Genomic DNA, 20,743 nt, shown 5'->3' on the forward strand with positions numbered 1-20,743 from the left:
GAGGGCACACACAGGGAAGATGCAGGGTGACAGGCTGTCATCTCTTTGTTTCCAGAAGGCAAATACCTCATGGGTATTTTTTAATTGAAGTATAGTCGGTGTACAGTGTTGTGTTAATTTCTGATGTACAGCATAGTGATTCATTTATACATATATATTCCTTTTCATATTCTTTCTCATTTTAAACTATTACAAGTTATTGAATATAGTTCCCTGTGCTATACAGTAGGACCTTGTTGTTTATCTATTTTATATATAGTAGTTAGTATTTGCAAATCCTGAACTCCCAATTTATCCCTTCCTACCCCTTTTCCCCCCTGGTAACCATAAGTTTGTTTTCTATGTCTGTGAGTCTATTTCTGTTTTGTAAATAAGTTTGTTTGTCTTTTTTTTTTTTTAGATTCCACATATAAGTGATATCATATGGTATTTTTCTTTCTCTTTTTGGCTTACTTCACTTAGAATGACAATCTCAAGTTCCATCCATGTTGCTGCAGATGGCATTATTTTATTCTTTTTTATGGCTGAGTAGCATTCCATTGTGCATATATACTACTTCTTTATCAGTCATCTGTCGATGGACATTTAGGTTGTTCCCATGTCTTAACTATTGTAAATAGTGCTGCTGTGAACATTGGGGTGCATGTCTCTTTTTGAATTAGAGTTCGATAGAAGCAGTTCTAGTGGCTTCCACTTGGTATTTCCCACTCTTGCTCCATAGGTCAGGAAACCAGCGTGGGGATTCTGCCAGTTGTTGAGTATATGTATTCCCATGATGCATTCTTGAACCAGGCAAATAATCACAAGATGGGTTTGGGAACCCACTGAGCCCACTGTGTGTGATGGACTTGAGCTAAAACTCCACTGACCACTTCACTTTTATAAGCCCTTACTCTGTCTGGTGGGCCATGGTGACATTTTGGGTCCTTTGGAATTAATGTCAATTTAGAGCCAGTGTCTAGTCATCTCTGAAAAGCCTCGCAATTTCTTTTTCCCTAGGGTACAGTCACTGATAAAGGGCTGTAGGTCCCTTTAGGGAAGACTGGGAGAAAGGTTAGCAGTATAAATTTTTGGCAGTGTTGTGGGGTCCTTCCCCACTAGAGGAAGGACCCCCCCACTTCCTTCCTTCATTCAAAAAGTTCTGGGTGTATAAACTGGCTCAAGTGTGGGAATTGATTGAGGAACCAGGACTCTGCATTTTGATGTCTCAAAAAAAGACTTGTGTTCCCTTGACTTAGAACATGTCTCCTTATACAGCTCAAGTCAGAATTTAGTAGCTGGCCCATCTGTTTCTTTTCCAGGGACATCATGATCAACTGGCCAACCCCCTAGATCTCTGTAACTCGGACTATTCTGATTACTGCTTTGACCCTGCTATCCATTATGGGAACTGCATCCACATTGCATTTCGCAACTAAATGCCTCCCTTTGGCCCCCGTTACTCCAGGGTCCAATTTCTCCCATTGCATTTTGGTTTCCCAGTTCAGTTTCCCAAAGAAACTTCTGACCTACAGAGACGGGCAATCACGGATTACTGGCAGCCCCCTCACAAATGTATTTGTCACAGTCGTCATGACAGACGTGTCCCTGGACCCTCCCCGTGTGGGTGAGCCGGTCTTATATGATGCATCCACTCCCAACATTCCCGTTTCCCTCTGCCTTTGGGAGTACACTGCCCCAGTTCTGGCATTTCCACTGAATTCCATGCAGGCCGTGTTTTGGTCCATGTTTCAGCCAAGCAGCCAAACAAATTGTTGGAGCCCTCTCTAACCCCTCTGGTGCCAACAGTAAAATTCAGAGTCTGCTTAGTGTCCAGAGATAAATAAATTCGGCCTGATCTAACTTTACGTTCTTTCCATTATCCCACACTCTTAATGTCCATTTCCACCCACAGTTCCCAGATTCATGCCTGTATAAATTGGTCAAATGATGCAGTTCTTCTGGAATCACACCTCCTCAGGGGTCACACTCTGGACCTCACCCTTTGGGCCTTGGTGAGACTTGAGTCCAGGTATAGGTCTGGAAGCAAAGAAAGGTGGTGGGCATAAGTCCTGAGGGGAATCAGTAGCGCATTACAAGACAAAGGCAAGTACCTCTGGGGAGGCCATTGCTCCTCAGGCAGAGTAGGGTTTATCTTCTCCATCGAGGGTGGAAGGGTGGCTTCTCCTGGCAAAGACCCATCAGAGTTTTAAGAGGTTCAGGATCCTCACCTGTCCCCATTCTACATTTTGGAATCCCATTCCTTCCTAACCAATGCCCTCCTTTAACAGCAGACACCCTGTGAGGTTGGGAATTCAGTTTGTATGGTGATGTAGCCACTCAAAGGATGAGACTCTGGGTTTGGTCTTCAGCAACCTTAGCTCAGCGGCTACAGGAGCTAAGGGTTCCTTTCAGGACATAAACATAGACATAGAAATGTTCAGGTCATTGATGCAGTGCTTGAGCTGGGAAATCAAATCCCTGAGCTCATCCTTTTCTTGCCTCACTTTGTCCAACTCAATTAGGAGCACCCAGGCAACCTGATTATACTCGTAAGTTTGACAGAAATGCCTCAGTTATCAAATACCAGGTCATCCAGACCTTACCTCTTACAAGCATTTGATTTAGGAGTATCCAGTGTTGATGTTTTGCATATTTCTATCGCCATATCATACCAGGGACTATTAGTGCTCTCTTTACTAATAGATAGAGAATCATTAATACCTTTGAATCTAATCAGAATAAGGAAGCAATTCCAGAAATTCTATCAACAACTCAAAAAAAAAATAAGTGGGGAGGGCATAGCTCAAGTGGTAGAGTGCATGGTTAGCATGCATGAGGTCCTGGGTTCAATCCCTAGTACCTCCCCCGAGAATAAATAAATAAATAAACCTAATTACTTCCCCACACCAATAAACAAACAAACAAAAAAACCCTCATCCTATGTGGAACTGAAAAAAAAGAAAAACGAAGACACTAATGAACTCATCTACAAAACAGAAACAGACTCACAGACATAGTAAACAATCTTATGGTTACTGGGGGAAAGGGGATGGGAAGGGATAAATTGGGAGTTCTAGATTTGCAAATATTAACACTATATATGAAAATAGATAAAAACCATAATTTCTTCTGTATAGCAAGGGAACTATATTCAATATCCTGTAGTGACCTTTAATGAAAAAGAATATGAAAATGAATATACGTATATACATATGTATGACTGAAACATTATGCTATATACCAGAAATTGACACATTGTAACTGACTATACCTCAATTAAAAAAAAATAAATTAAAAAAAACTCATCCTGGAGATTCTGTTCCTCTAGAGCCACTCCCAGTACCAAACTCTGTATTATGGTAATTATGTTTGTTTATTTCTTTTTGTCTTAATGGAGGCACTGGGGATTGAACCCAGGACGTCGTGCATGCTAAGCAGGTGCTCTACCACTGAGCTGTCCCCTCCCCACTCTGTATTATGGTCCTTCAGAGAAATGAAACCAATAGGATATGGGTATATATACATAGAGTATAAGAGCACGTGTGTGTGCGTGCGTGTCTGTGTGTGTGTATATAAATACAAAGTAAGGAGAAGAGATTTATTTTAAGGAACTGGCTTTACTCAGTTGTGGCAAATCTGAACAGCAAGCCAGTAGACTAGAAATTAAGGTGAGATCATGTTGCAGTTTTGAGTCTGAAACCCACAGAGCAGGCCACTGACTGCAAACTAGGCGGATGTCTGTGTTGCAGTCCCGAGGCTGAATTCTTTCTTCCACTACCCAATCCTTATTCTCTTTGCCCTTAGCACACACCTCAGCTGATCATGGTTCTTTATCTGGAAGGATGACGCAAAACTTTATTCCTGAAGGGTCCAGGCCATTAGTAGTCCTGCCCAAATTGGGTGGTCGTAGTTTTCAATTGACTTTAATCACAGGGCATGGCAGTATGCCTTAAGGGGTCTCCTGTATTCTAGATATATACGCTTCCTCACCTCCGTTGTGAGGGTCTGTACAGCAGTTGTCTCCCCTTGGTAGTCAGGATCCATCACCCCAGCCAGCACAGTAACTCCCTTCTTTGCCTGTTGATTCAAAGGCGTGAAAAGACCAAGATGTCCGGGTGGCAGACTTAACTTCCAATTCAGTGGAGTCATTGTCCTGTTTCTTGGTGGAAGCATTCCTCCCTTTGGAACTAAGACATCTAGAACAACAGAGCATGAGGTTGCTGGAACAGGAAGCAAAATTTTTGCTAATGGGTCACTTGAGGTGACAGTGAGTGGTGCCACTTCTGGTCCAGGGCAGAGGGGGTGGGGCTGCCACCCTGGTGGGCTTGGAGGGCAGAGCATTGAACCAATGAGTTGTTGTCAAGCCTTAAAATCCAGTGGAATTTGCCCTGCTAGGTTTTAGACTTGCTTGGGACCTGCCATCCCCTTTAAAATTCTTATTTCTCCCTTTTAGAATGGGGATATCTATCCTATGTCTGGCCCACCATTGTATTTTAGAAGCAGGTTACTTGTCTGCTTTCCCAGGTTTTCATGGAGAGGACTTTTGTCTCAGACTGACTCATACTGAAGTCTCTCCCATAACTGATTTGGATGATTTAGATGATGAGACTTGAGATTTTGAGTTGATGTTAAGATGAGATTTTAGACTTAAGAGTTGGTGCTGGGATGATTAAGACTTTGGGGGATATTGGGATGGAGCTAGTGTATTTTCCCATGTTAGTGCACATGGAAGGACATGAATTTGGGGGTCAGAGGGAAGGCTCTTATGGGTTGAATTGTGTCCCCTGAAAAAAAAAAGATATGTGGAAATTTTAACCCCTAGTACCTTAGAATATGACCTTATTTGAAAATAGTATCTTTACAAAGGGAATCAACTTAAAATGAGATCATTGAGGCGGGCCTCAATCTGAGTGGTGTCCTTATATAGAAAAGGGAAATTGGGCACAGAAACAGGCATATGTAGAGGGAAAATTATGTGAAAACACACAGGTAGAGGTTGGCCACGTGATTAGAGTAATACATTTACAAGCCAAGGAACACCAAAGATTTCTGGAAAACACCAGAATCTAGAAGATGAAAGGAAGGATTCTCCCCTATATCTACCAGAGAGAGCATGACACCTGCTAACACCTTGATTTCAGATTTCTAGCCTCCAGAAATGTGAGACAATACATTTATGTTGTTTTCAGCCACCCAGTTTTTGGTTACTTGTTATAGCATCCCTCAGAAACTAACACAAAACCTCAGCCATGCTGTTTCCATCCTCAGCTGCCGAGTGCCCTGGGACCTCTTAAGTGAGTGATGGTGCTGTCCTTTGTTGGCCTGAGATTCTTCAGTCCCTTTTCACCTTTGTGATGATTACTTTTTCCCCAATGAAATGTGGCCACTTTTTCCAAAGAACAAATGGAAAGCCATGAGCTGGACCCCATTTTCTCTCCTGTTCTGTTAACAGGGTATGAAGTTCCCAAACCGGAGGTCATCTTCAGGTTGGAGCAAGGAGAGGAGCCATGGATGTCGGAGGGAGAAACCCCACATCAGAGCTGCTCAGGTGAGTGCACATGATCCAGGCAGAAGGGAAACATGGAAATACTTGAGGTTGATGCCTTTAAAGTGCTATGACTGCTACCCTTCTTGAAGGTTCAAAACTTTAGAAACTGCTTGAGAATAGATAACACTGGCCTCTCGTACCAAATTGCTCTCTCCCTTTATTCGTATACTGTTATCAACTGTCTACTTTGCTTGGCTCTCCTCCAGGAGAATTGCTGCAATACCTATACTTTGAAGCATATGTCAAGCTTCCTCACTATGGATCTGGCTTTCTTGGATATTCTCTCCTTCCATCACATTTTTATGCTTTAGTACTGAAACCCCATGGCCTTAGATTCTTAACATACACATTCAGGTTTTAATTGATTTGCCTTCTCTGAAGATCAGTTGGTTGCCTCATTCCTGTTCTCCCTGGTGCCATTTCACCTTCTTCTCCCTCTCATTTTCATCTTTTCACTCTAAGATACCAATAAACTGTCATCTACAACCAGCCTCACCTCCTCTTCTCTTTGTAGGTATTGCCTTCAGGTTCCTCACTTCTCTCCACCTCCCTTATCCCCATGCCTCTCTTCCATCTTCTGACTTTATGATCACCGTCACCTAGTATTTTTCTTTTAAAATCAATTTTATTATGATATAAGTTACATACCATAAAATATATCCATTTTGAGTATGCAGTTTGGTGAGCTTTGACAGAGGTACACACACTGGTATAAACACCACACCAATCATGATATATTACATTCCATCAAACAAAAATGTACCTTTATGCCCCTTGTAGTTAGTTAATAACTACCACCACTTCGGCCCCAGGCAACCATTGACATGTTTTTTTTGTCATTATAGGTTAATTTGTCTTTATTAGGGTTTCATATAAATGGAATCACACCATATGTACCCTTTTTGGTCTGGCTTCATTTGTTCAGCATAATGATTTTACAATTCACCCATGTTATTGCACATATCACTTGTTTGTTCCTTTAAAATACTGAATACTATTCCATTGTATGAGTAACTTGTTAATCTATATACCTATTGATTATAAATGGTCATTATTTGATCATTATGAATAAAGCTGGAGTGAACATTTTGATATGTCTTTGTGTGAACATATTTCTCTTGGGTAAATATCTAGGAATGGAGTTGCTGGTATAATATAATAAGCATTTGCTTACATTTATAAGAAATTGCTAAACTGTCTTCCAAAGTGGCCATATCATTTTACATTTCCAACAGCAATACATAAGTATTTCTGTTGCTCCAGATCCTCACCAACACTTGCTATCATCATTCTTTTTAATCTTCGCTTTTATAGTGGATGTATAATAATATCTCATTGTTCTAAGTTGCATTCCTCTCATAAGTAATGATGTTGAGGATCTTTTCATGTGCTTATTGACCATTTGTACATTTTTTTGTGAAGTGTCTCTTTAGGTATCATTCCCATTTTTATTGAGTTGTTTATCTTCTTATTATTGAGTTTTAAGAGTTGTTTATATTTGCCGGATACAACCCCTGTGCCATATATACATACTGCCAATATTTTGTTCCAATCTGTGCCTTACAATTTTATTTTCTTTCTGGTGCCTATCAAAGGGCAAACATTTTAATTTTGATGAAGTCTAATTTATCATCTTTTAAAACATTTTAGTACTTTTGTGATCTGTTTAAGAAATCTGCTTTCTACAGGTCACAAAGATTTTTCTCATATTTTATTCTATTAGTTTTGTTACTGTAGCTTTTTCAGTTTAGGTCTGTGATCTATTTTGTGTGTTTAATGTAAGGATTGATGTTCATTTTTATCAATACAATATCTAGTTGTTCCAGAACCATTTGTTGAAGAGGCTTTCTTTTTCCCACTGAATTTCCTAGGCACATTTATCAAAATCAGTCAGTTTTATATATGTGAACCTACTTCTGGACTCCCTATTTGTTCAATTGATCTATATGTCTTTCCATTTTAAAGTGAAGGTTTTATTATTATTCAGGTATGGTGAGGCCAATAGATCCAGATACAACAGTTATTAAAAATAGTTTGTAACTTACAGTTTCCAAGAGGAGGAGGCATGCCACATCATGCAGGGCCACAATAAGAAGCACCAGGGTCAACCAAGAAGTAGAAGTTGTGAGGGGAGAGCATGCAAGAGCCTTTATTGTGATTTTCATGGGGAAGAATGGGTAAGGCAGAGGAAGCAGGCAAGGAAGATTTAGAATTAGCTAGGTTGAGTAATTTCAGCAGGCTCCAGGGTATAGGGACTGTCCTTATTTGTCTGGTACCCAGCCCTGAGGTGATTACGGCAGGGGCATCATGGCTCAGCCTGTGAGATCTTGATAAAGAAGATATTTGGTCGATATGGGCTCTGGATTGGTTGGTTTACACATGAAAGGTATGCTTACAGGGAAGTCATTTGCTGTCTCTAGGAATAACTAGCCCTGGGAGGGGCTCAGCAAGGTACCAAATGCCAGAGCATCAAGAACACACAAAATAAGAAAATATAGTTAACACACTGTCCTTTTGGCAAATTCATACTTTTATTACTGTAGCTTTTATAATGAGTCATTTTATGTTGTTTTTTAAAAATTTTTATTGAAGTACAGTCAGTTACAATGTGTCAATTTCTTGTGTACAGCACAATGTCCCAGTCACACATATACATACGTATATTCCTTTTCATATTTTTTCCATTAAAGGATATTACAAGATATTGAACATAGTTCCCTGTTCTATACAGAAGAAACTTTTGAAATTTATTTTTATATATAGTGGCTAACATTTGTAAATCTCAAACTCCCAAATTTATCCCTTCCCACCCCCTTTCCCTGGTAACCATAAGATTGTTTACTATATCTATGAGTCTGTTTCTGTTTTGTAGATGAGTTCATAATGTCCTTTTTTCTCTCTTTTTTTTTAGATTCCACATATAAGTGATATCATACAGTATTTTTCTTTCTCTTTTTGGCTTATTTCACTTAGAATAATGATCTCTAGGTCCACCCATGTTGCTGCAAATGGCATTATTTTATCCGTTTTTTATGGCTGAGTAGTAATCCATTGTATAAATATACCACATCTTCTTTATCCAGTCATCTGTTGATGGACATTTAGCTTGTTTCCATGTCTTGGCTATTGTAAATAGTGCTGCTATGAACATTAGGGTGCATGTGTCTTTTTAAATTAAGTTTCCCTCTGGATATATGCCCAGGAGTAGGATTGCTGGGTCATATGGTAAGTCTATTTTTAGTCTTTTGAGAAATCTCCATACTGTTTTCCATAATGGCTGCACCAAACTACATTCCCACCAACAGTGTAGGAGGGTTCCCTTTTCTCCACAGCCTCTCCAGCACTTGTCATTTGTGGACTTTTGAATGATGGCCATTCTGGCTGGTGTGAGGTGATACCTCATTGTAGTTTTGATTTGCATTTCTCTGATAATTAGTGATATTGAGCATTTTTTCATGTGCTATTGGCCATTCATATGTCTTCATTGGAGAATTGCTTGTTTAGGTCTTCTGCCCATTTTTGGATTGGGTTGTTTGGGTTTTTTTGCTATTAAGTTGTATGAGCTGTTTATATATTCTGGAGATTAAACCCTTGTCAGTCTCATCTTTTGGAAATATTTTCTCCCATTCCATAGATTATCTTTTTGGTTTGCTTTTGCTTTCCTTTGCTATGCTATTATAAGTTTAATTAGGTCCCATTTGTTTATTTTTGCTTTTATTTCTATTGCTTGGATAGAGTGCCCTAGGAGAACATTGCTGAGATTTATTGATCATGTGATTTTTGTCCTTTCTTTTGTTGATGTGGTGTATTATGTTGATTGATTTGCATATTTTGAACCATCCTTGTGTCCCTGGGATGAATCAAACTTGATCATGGTGTATGATCTTTTTTATGTGCTGTTGGATTCTGTTTGCTAATATTTTGTTGAGGATTTTTGTACCTATGTTCATCAGTGACATTGCCAGTAATTTTCTTTTTTGGTAGTGTCTTTGTCTGGTTTTAGTATCAGAATGATGGTGGCTTCATAGATTGAGTTTAGGAGTACTCTCTCCTTTTCAATCTTTTGGAAGAATTTGAGAAGGACCGGTATGAGTTCTTCTATGTATGTTTGGTAGAATTCCCTGGTGAAGCCATCTGGTCCTGGACTTTTGTTTGTAGGGAGGTTTTTTTAATTGCTAATTCTATTTCATTTCTAGTGATCGGTCTGTTCAAGTGGTCTGTTTCTTCTTGATTCAGTCTTGGTGGACTGTATGTTTCCAGAAACTTGTCCATTTCTTCTAGGTTGTCTAATTTGTTTCCATATAGTTGTTCATAGTATTCTCTTACGGATTTTTGTATTTCTCTGGTATTGGTTGTAATTAGCTTTTATAGTGAGTCTTGCAATCAAGTAGGATAAATTCTCCAACTTGGCTTTTTAAAAAATTACTCTGGCTGTTCTAGGTCATTTGCATTTCTATATAAATTTTATAATCAGTTTGTAATTTTTTTGAAAAAGCCTACTGGGATTTTTTTTGGAATTAACTCTGTAGGTCAGTTTTAGAAGAGCTGACATCTTAATAATATTGAGCCTTCTAATCAATGAATGTGGCAATTTTCTGCATCTATTTAGATCTTTGATTACTTTCAGCAATGTTTTATAGTTCTCAGTATAGAAGTTTTATGCATCCTTAATTAAATTTATCTGTAAGTATTCAATGCTTTTTGATACTATTGTAAATGGCATTATTAAAAATTTTATTTTTGGATTGCTTATTGCTAGCATAAATTGCTAGTGATTTATTTTTTTACATTGACTTTGTATCCTGAGGCATTTCTAAATTGTTTTAAGGACACTTTCACTTCTTCCTTTCCAGTCCCATGCTTTTAATTTATTTCCCTTTCCTTATTTCATTGTCTGAGACCTTCAGTTCAATGTTGAATAGAAATGATGAGCATGGGCAAGCTTGCCTTGTTCCTGTTATTTGGGGCAAAAAATTCATACCATTAAGTATGATGTTAGCTTTAGGTTTTTTGAGGCTGCCCTTTATCAGGTTATGTGCCTTCTTTTCTAATTCTAGCTTATTGAAAAGGTTTTTTCTTATCATGGTTGCATATTGAATTTTGTCAAATGCTTTCTCTTCATCTTATTAGAGTGATCTTATGAGTTACTGATTTTATTTTTTTAATATGTAAATTTATTTATTGACTTTCAAATATTAACTTTACCTTGCATTTTTGAGAGAAATATTAGTTGATTGTGACTTATTGCACTTATATATTGTTGGATTCTATTTACTGATATATTTCTTTAAAATTTGTATTTTTCATGAATGATATTGGTTTGTAGTTTTCTCTTTCTTTTCTTCCTTTCTTCCTTCCTTCCTTCCTTCCTTCCTTCCTTCCTTCCTTTCTTTCATTCTTTCTTTCTTTCTTTCTGCAATATCTTTGTCAGGTTTTGGTATTAGGATTTTGCTGGCCACAAAAAATGAGTTGTGAAGTGTTCCCTGCTCTATTATCTGAAATAGTTTGTGTAAATTTTGTTTGTTTGCTTCGTTGTTTTTGTTTTTGTCTTTTACTGTTTCATGGAATGTACCAGTGAAACCATTGGGCCTTAACTTTTCTTAGTGGATAAGTTTTAATAACAAATTCAATTTCTTTAATAGACATAGGGCTGTTCAGATTTCCTGTTTTATCTTTTGTGAGGTGTAGTAAATTGTATTTTTAAAGGAATTTGTCTATTTCCTTTATGTTATCTAATATAATTCTATTATGATATGAGAAAAGAATGTATATTCAGATGTTGATGGGTATTGTGTACAGATTATATATATATATATATATATGTATATATATATAACGGATTATATATATATGTGCATATATATATATATATATATATATATATAATCAAGTTGGTTGTGTGTTTTTGAGATCTGTTGCTTTACTGAACTGTATTCAACTTGTTCAATCAGTTATTTGTAATTATAGGGGGTAAAAACTGACAACAAGATTTTAAAGTTTATATGAATATGCAAAGGACCTAGAATAGCCAACACAATCTTGAGAAAGAAGAAAAAGTGTGAAAGATTTATATTACCTAATGTTAAGACTTACTATAAAGCTATAGTAATCCAGACAGTGTAGTATTGATGTAAGGAGAAACAAGATGTATAAATAGAAGAAAAGAGAGGCCCGAAATAGACCCACACATATGTGGACAACTGAGTTTTGAGAAAGGTACAAATACAGTTCACTGGGAGAAAGGAAAGTCTTTTGAACAAATTGCGCTTGAACAAATGGATATCAGTATCAAGTGGAGGGAAAAAAAAAAACAACCTTGACCCATATCTCACACGCATATACAGAAATTAACATGAGTTCTAGTATGACTGAATTGTTTCTATTGGACTAACCCATCTAACAGATCAAAACTGTTAATTCTGGAAAATATATTTTAAGAACTACTGAAGATGCTGGCAAATGACCAAAAGAGCATTTTTCTGGGTCATCATGTACTGAGTAATTTTGGATTGTATCCTGAACATTATCAGTGTTATGTTATGGTATTCTGCTATATTGTTCTTTGTTTTTGTCATAGTAGGCAGTTAACTAGGTTAGACTCAAACTGGAGATGCTGTCTCACCTAAGATAGATAGCAACTCAGATTTCTGTTCAGACTTCTAACTTCTGACTTCTCTCCAAAATCTGCTTGCTGTTATTCACTCTTTCAATACATGTTTTGGTTTGGTTTGGTTTGGTTTCATTTTGTTTTGTTTTTCTAGAGACTATAGTTACTGTCTGTAGAAGGATTTTCTTTTAGGAGCTTACTTCTCCATATTACAGTTGGTCCTTGTACATTTACCCTGTATTCTGAGACCATGCTAAATTCACCTATCAATTCCAGTGAACTTTTTGTAAATTCCTTAAAATTTTCTATATCAATTATCACGTATTTTTGTCATTTCTTTTTTAGTGTGCATGCCCTTCATTTTTATTTTATCTTGTTCCCAATATGAGGGCAAAGGCTTTCAGTCTTTCAGCATTAAGTGTATTAGTTGTGGTTTTCCTTAGATGCTCTTTTTCAAATTGTGGTAATTTCTTTTTATTTGATGAGTCTTTAACATGAATGGATATTGGATTTTCCATTTATTTATTTATTTTTAAATTGACTTATACTCAATTTACAGTGTTGTGTCAATTTCCAGTGTACAGCACAATGCTTCAGTCATACATAAATATACATATATTCATTTTCATATTCTTTTTCACCATGAGCTACTACAAGATCTTGAATATATTTCCCTGTGCTATATAGTTTAAACTTGTTTATCTATTCTATATATACCTGTCAGTATCTACAAATCTCGAACTCCTAGTCTATCCCTTCCCACCCCTCTCCCCCCGGCAACCACAGGTTTGTATTCTATGTCTGTGAGTCTGTTTCTGTTTTACATTTAAGTTCATTTGTCTTCTCTTTTTGAGATTCCACATATGAGTGATCTCATATGGTATTTTTCTCTCTTTCTGGCTTACTTCACTTAGAATGGCATTCTCCAGGGACATCCATGTTGCTGCAAATGGCATTATGTTGTCATTTTTATGGCTGAATAGTATTCCTTTGTATAAATATACCACATCTTCTTTATCCAGTCATCTGTCGATGGACATTTAGGCTGTTTCCATGTCTTGGCTATTGTAAATAGTGCTGCTATGAACATTGGGGTGCAGGTGTCTTTTTGAATTAGGGTTCCTTCTGGATATATGCCCAGAAGTGGGATTGCTGGGTCATATGGTAAGTCTATTTTTAGTCTTTGGAGGAATCTCCATACTGTTTTCCACAATGGCTGCACCAAACTACATTCCCACCAACAGTGTAGGAGGGAGGGTTCCCTTTTCTCCACACCCTCTCTAGCATTTATCATTTGTGGACTTTTGAATAATGGCCATTCTGACTGGTGTGAGGTGATACCACATTGTAGTTTTGATTTCATTTCTCTGATAATTAGTGATATTGAACTTTTTTTCATGTGCCTATTGGTCATTTGTATGTTTTCTTTGGAAAATTGCTTGTTTAGTTCTTCTGCTTATTTTTGGATTGGGTTGTTTGGTTTTTTTGCTATTAAGTTATATGAGCTGTTTATATATTCTGGAGATTAAGCCCTTGTCAGTCTCATCTTTTGCAAATATTTTCTCCCATTCTGTAGGTTGTTGTTTTGTTTTGCTTCTGGTTTCCTTTGCTGTGCAAAAGCGTGTAAGTTTAATTAGGTCCCATTTATTTATTTTTGCTTTTGTTTCTATTGCCTGGTTAGACTGCCCTAGGAGAACATTGCTGAGATGTATGTGAGATAATGTTTTGCCTATGTTTTCTTCTAGGAGATTTATGATGTCCTGTCTTATGTTTAAGTCTTCAATCCATTTTGAGTTTATTTTTGTGTATGGTGTGAGGGAGTATTCTAACTTCATTGATTTACATGCTGCTGTCCAGTTTTCCCAACACCATTTGCTAAAGAGGATGGCCAGGGTTAAGGGTAAAGAAATGATTCTAAAAGCAGCAAGAGAAATCCATTTTTGCATTTATTGAGATGAACATTTTATTCTGCTAATATGGTGAATTTCACTGGTTTTCAGATGTTAAACTAACTTTGCATTCCCAGGATAAACCTTACTTGATCATGATGTATTATCTTTTTTTAAAATATACATTTCTTGATTCACCTTGCTAGTATTTGGTAAGGATTTTTATCTCTATGAGGATATAAATCTTTAGTTTGGAGGGATTTTCTTCACTTATAATGTCTTTGATTTTACTGTCATGTTAAGATAGCCTCATAAAATGAGTTGGGAAATTTTATGCCTGCTCTGTCTTCTGAAAGAATTTGTGGAAAATTGCTATATTTGCTTGAATTTTTCAGTATTCACGCCTCTGTTTTGTGGTTATCTGTAAGACTGTTTTAAATTTTATAATTTTTCCTTAAATATAAGAACATTTTTCAGTGAACTCATCTGGACCTGAAATTTTCTTTGTGGGACTATCTTTAATTTCAAATTCAATTTCTTTAATAAATGTGAGGATATTCATACTTCCTTTTTCTTGTTTTGATAAGTTGTTCTTTCAAGGACTTTGTGCATTTTATCTAAGGTGTAAATTTTTGGCATATAGTTGTTTTATAATATTCCTGTATTATCATTTTAATGTCTGTTATATCTTCAGTAATGTGCCCTCTTTCTCTGAAATTGATAAAATTTCAACACAACATCTAGCTTTGTAAGCCTCAGTGGGGCTTATATCTGAGAGAGCTGGAGAGCTATCAGAAACTGAGACTCCACTCTTGAAAGGATCACACGCAGACTTATTTGCTCTGAGTCCCACTGCAGAGGCAGCAGCTTGAAAAGTGCCTGGTTTATATGAGAAGAAGATTCATTGACTAATTTTAGGGCATGTGCCAGAGGGGCAAGGATCTGGAGGAACTTTCTCCAGGAACAGAAGTGCTGGTGGGCACCATTTTTTTTTAACTCTGCTTCCACCTAGCTGGCCTAGTGCTGGCAGGTACTGTTTCTGTCACTCTTCCACTCTCCATCAGCCTAGCTAACACCACACGCCCAATGTTCCCCTGAGGACCCAACCTACCCCACCTACTGGGCAGCCTCAGCTGGCCCCAGTGCCCCTCCAAAGTGGCTCATGCTCCAGGGGATCAGCCCATCCTCCAGTGTGCTCATAGCAATCGTGGCCCAACCACAGCAGGTGGGCCCATGTAGCCCATGTAGGGGATACCCCTAGAGTACCTGGCTTTGGTGACAAGAGGGTTTTGCACCACTGGGCCCCATAGGACACCTTTTAAGACTGGGAGATGTAGCTGACCTATCTAATTAATACATAGAAACAAACAGAGAGTTACATAAAATGGGGAGACAAAGGAATACTTTCCAAACAAAAAGAACAAGACAAAGCCTCAGAAATAGAACTAAATGAAATGGAGATAAGCAATTTTACCAGATAAAGAATTCAAATAGTCATGATGCTGACCAATCTCTGGGGAAGAAAAGATGAATTCACTGAGAACTTCAACAAAGAGAAAATATAAAAAAGAATCAGAACTGAAGACTACAATAACTGCACTAGAGGAAATCAACAACAGATTAGAGGATGCAGAGGAATGAATCAGTGATCTGGAAGACAAGGTAGTGGAAATCACCCAATCACAACAGCAGAAAGAAAAAATAATTCAAAACAATGAGGATAGTTTTAGAGACCCCTGGGAGAACACCAGTCACATTATAGGAGTCCCAGAAGGATAAGAGAGAGAGAAAGGGACAGAAAACTTATTTGAAGAAATAATGGCTCAAAAATTTCCTAACCTGGGGAAGGAAGCAGACATCTATCCAGGAAGCAGAGTCCAGGAAGCACAGAGTCCCAAACAAGATGAACTCAAAGAGACCCATACCAAGACAAATTATAATTCCAATGTCAAAAGTTAAAAGAGACTCTTAAAAGCAGCAAGAGAAGAACAACTAGTTACATACAAGGGAACTCCCATAAGATATTGCTGATTTTTCAGCAGAAACTACAGGCCAGAAGGGAGTGGCACAATATATTCATAGTGCTGAAAGGAAAAAAATCTTACAACAAGAATATTCTACCCAGTTAGGTTATCATTCAGAATTGAAGGAGAAACAGTCTCCTAGGCAAGCAAAAGCTAAAGGAGTTTATCGCCACTAAACTGGCCTTACAAGAAATGTTAAAAGGACTTTAAACAGAAGAGAAAGGGCCATAATTAGAAATAAGAAAATTGTGAAAGAAAAAAATCTCACAGATAAAGGCAAACATATAGTAAAACCACCTATAAAGCTATTATGAAGGTCAAAAGACAAAAGTAGTAAAATCATCTGTATCTAAAATAATTAGTTAAGCAATACACCAAAAGATGTAAAATGTTGCAGGGAGAAATGTAGTGCTTTTAGAATGTGCTCAGACTGAAGCAACCATCAATTAAAAATAGATTGCTATGTACATAGGTTATATGTGAACCTCATGGTAACCACAAACCAAAAACCCATCACAGATACACAAAAAATAAAGAAAAAGACAAATACTGTATGATTTCACTTACGTGCGGAATCTAAAAACCAAAACAAATGAACAAACAAAACCACAGAAACAGAATCATGGGTACAGAGAACAAACTGGTGGCTGCTGGAGTTGAGAGGGGTGAGGGATGGACAAAATAGGTGAAGAGGATTATGAGGTACAAACTTCCAGCTAGAAAATAAATGAGTCATGGGGATGAAATATACAGCATGGGGAATATAGTCAATAATATTGTAATAACTTTGTATGGTGACAGATGGTTACTAGGCTTATCATTTTGTAATGTATAAAAATGTCAAATCTCACTATGTTGTGTACCTAAAACTAATACAATATTGTATGTCAGCTATACTTCAATAAAAAAATGTATACTTTATATGTAATTTACCAGAAAATTAGAAAGGTTAACAATTAGTGATCTAAGTTTGCAACTCAAAATATAGTGATGAAAACTGAGAAGGCCAAAAATTGGTTCTACAAAAAGATGAATACAATTCATAAATCTCTGATAAGACTAATGAAGAAAAAGAGAAAACACAGATTATTAATGCCATGAATGCAAAAGGAAACATCATTACAAATCTTACAGCTGTTAAAAGGATATTAAGAAGATATTATAAGAAACTTTATGGCAACAAATTTGATAACTGAAATGAAATGGTGACAGTCCTAGAAAAAGACAAATTGCAAGAAATGTCACAAAAAAGATTAAAAATTTAGTAGTCTTTTTATCACTTAAAGAAGATTAACCTATGATTTGAAACCTTTCTTCATTGGTGAATTCTTGCTGTCATCTAAATGAGTAATACCAATATTACACAAGTTCTTTTGAAGAACAAAAACAAATAAACAAACAAAAACAATGTCCATCTTATTTGATAGTAAATTGAGCTATGTTAGAATGAAAAGTTCTTCTTCAAAAGTTATCATTAAGAAAGTGAACAGACAAGCCACAAACTGGAGAAGATATTTGCAATACACAGATTGGACAAATGACTTGCATTCAGGATGTATAAAGATCTCTTTTTTATTGAAGTATAGTCAGTTACAATGTGTCAATTTCTCATGTACAGCATAATGTCCCAGTCATGCAGAATATATTAAGAACTCTTATGAATCAAAAAGTAAAAGGCAGGCAACCGAGTAGAAAAAAAATGAATAAAAGACATGAACAGATACTTTTTAAAAGGAGGTATCCAAAAAAAATAAAATAAAATAAAAAGAGGTATCCAAATGATCTTTATATATATGAAAAGATGCTGAACATCATTACTCATTGGGGAAATATAAATTAAAACCATAATAAGACAACCCTACACACAGGCAGACATACAGAAGAATGGGTAAAATTAAAATGCTTGACAATATCAAGTGTTAATACTATTTGGAGTAAGTGGAATTCCCATACATTGATGGTAGTAATGTAAATTCTTTCAGTCACTTTGGGAAACAGTACCAACTGATGCTAAATATATGGCTATCCTGTATCCCAGGAACGTCACTCCTAGGCATTTATTTAAGAGAAATGAGCTCAAATGTCCACTAAAAAATGTACGGGAATGTTCATATCAACATTAGTATAATTGTCAAAAACATGAAACACCCCACATGTCCATCAACAGGAGAGTGGACGAATATTGGGCTATATTCTTATAATGTGATACTACACAGCAGTGAAAAACAAAGAGCTACTGATACACACAAGAACTTGGATGAACCTCAAAAACATTGTTGAGCAAAAAGGCCAGGCATATAGATGAGTCCATGCTATATGGTTCAATTTATATAAAGTTCAAGGACAAGCAATACTAATCTATAGTGATAAATTATTTGTGATCTATGCTGAGAATGATGGTTACCTCTGGAAGACAGTAATTGACTGGGAAGGACCAAAAGGAAACCTTCTGAGATAATTAAGATATTTTGTATTTTCATTTAGGTGGTGGTTACATGGCTTTATAATATGAAAAAATTAATTGAATTCTACAGTTAGGATCTGTACTTTACTGGGTAGGAGCTATACCTCAATAAAAATGAAGAATTTCTTATACACTTATGAGCCTGTGAGATGATTCCTTGGGGATATTTATATGGGAATGGTGCTGCTTGATCATTGGAGTATACGTGCAGTACACAAGTGTGCCAAATTCACGACATCTATGTCAACACTTGGCATTATCCAGATTTCTCATTTTGTGGCCAATCTAATCGATGTAAAGTGGCTTTTTAATATTTGTTATCAATTTGGGTTTCCTCTTCTGTGAATTGCTTATTCCTGTTACTTTATCTTCTCTAACCATGCAGGTTTTTTCTCTTCTTTTTTTTTTTAAATCGAAGTATAGTCAGTTACAATGTGTCAATTTCTGATGTATTACCTAATGTTTCAGTCATACATATACATACACATATTCGATTTGTTCTCTTCTTGATTTGTACCTAATTTACTTATTTCCTTTTCCATTGAAACTCTTCCTCCTCACTGAGATGCTCCTGGCTATGGATGTTGTTTACTGTCTTCTGTATATTTGTTCTATAGTAATTAACTCAAAAGAGTTTTCCAATATGAACAGTTAAGCTTTTTATTTGTATTCTGATGACTTCCATATTGACTATTTGCTATATTATAACTAAGCTTTAGTACACGCTTACCTACATATTAGACAGTTCTCATAGAGTATTCTGCTTTATTCATCCTTAGTATGTGAGTAATTGGCATCATCACTGCCCAAATCAGGAATCCTCAACATTCCAAATTTTGTCAGATTCTGCTGTTTCTTGTTTCTTCCCTCTTAGTTATCTTCTCCTACTAATTACTCTGCAATTCCTTTTTTCTTTCTAAAAGAATACTGTTTAGATATCCTCTCATCTTAACTCCTAGTAGCATCACCCAAAAGCAGGTCTATGTTTTCTTATGCTTGGATTATCCTGTTCATAGTGGGATTTGCAGATTCCATTCTTGTTTCTAGTTCATCTTAAATGCTGTTAATAGACTTCATTACCTGAGACACTGCATTTATCTTTGCCATTAATTTTATGAAGTAAATTTGCATTTCTTCCATATGTGACCAATAGCTCTTCTCAGTGCCATGTACAACATGACCATTTATTTCCAGGTAAAGTTGTATCTGTATATTTTCCTTAATTCATGCTTTCCTCAAGTTTTCACCTTGTCTTTAGTGCCTACCAAATATGAAGCTTGTCTCTGCATGTAGACTCTTTATTATTTTGTGCTCTGCCTATCTAGGCAATAGACACTTGTATTTTGTTTCATTTCAGGTTATCATCCAGACCATTAAATGGCCCTTACCCACTCCAGAGTTACTGCTATTCCCCATTTCTGTTCCCCCATCCCTCAGATGCTTCTGCCTCTAGGAATTTTGAAAGTCTCTGAAAATAAGAGCCTGTATCTTATTTTTATTATTCAAATGCTAAGCACGATGAAACTACTTACCAGTATTAACTAATCAAATTTGTAGGGGATAAACATTTGAGTATTTTGCTCTATTCCAGAAGGATTTTTAAAAATTCTGCTTAGAAAAGTTCAGTGGAACATAGATTGTAATTAGAAAGTAAGGACAATGGCATCAAATATTTAAAAATTTACTCTCTGTGCATTGTTTCCATTATAATAGCAGTCTGTTAAAATGATGAGCAAAATGAATAGCACAGAGGGTGTCTGCTTTTGAAGTTCAGAAAACGTCTCACTAGCAATATGATCAGGTTAAATTACAAAGTAAAAGACTATTAAACCACTTAATGAAGGACACATACATTTTAAGTGGCCCAAAAGACGATGCTAAGCAGGCTGAATGGAAGAAGAGGATATGAACGTGTCTTTATTTGGGAATAAATTGGACTTCTGTGAGGCACTTTTTTTTTTGGAGTGGCAAAGAGAATGCTAGCTTGCATGCACAGCTCTTTCTAGACTGATGACTCTCCATTTATGTACTGTTCACAGAATCTGTGGGCTCAGGAAAGGTGTAAAAAAGCTTTTTATTGCAGGAGCAGATTTCTTACCATGAATATTCGTGCTGGTGATATAAATATTGTCCAGTACAGCAGGGGTTTAGAAGTTAAGTTTTATCTTTAAGTCATATATTATATATATATTTAAGTGTTAAATAAAGTGAAACACAAAGCCACTTTCA

The 20,743-nt window shown here is 36.5% G+C and overlaps 1 protein-coding gene across 1 annotated transcript in view; it reads left to right on the forward strand.

Annotated features, from left to right (window-relative positions):
• The window catches only part of ZNF81 (zinc finger protein 81), a 64,899-nt gene that overhangs the window by 37,620 nt on the left and 6,536 nt on the right, over nt 1–20,743 (forward strand). The window contains exon 4 of the mRNA XM_014565204.2: nt 5,435–5,530. Coding sequence (XP_014420690.1) covers nt 5,435–5,530 — 96 coding nt within the window. The remainder of the gene's footprint in view (nt 1–5,434; nt 5,531–20,743) is intronic.

The sequence above is a fragment of the Camelus ferus genome, chromosome X (genome assembly GCF_009834535.1).
Source record: "Camelus ferus isolate YT-003-E chromosome X, BCGSAC_Cfer_1.0, whole genome shotgun sequence".
NCBI classification, from domain to species: domain Eukaryota; kingdom Metazoa; phylum Chordata; class Mammalia; order Artiodactyla; family Camelidae; genus Camelus; species Camelus ferus.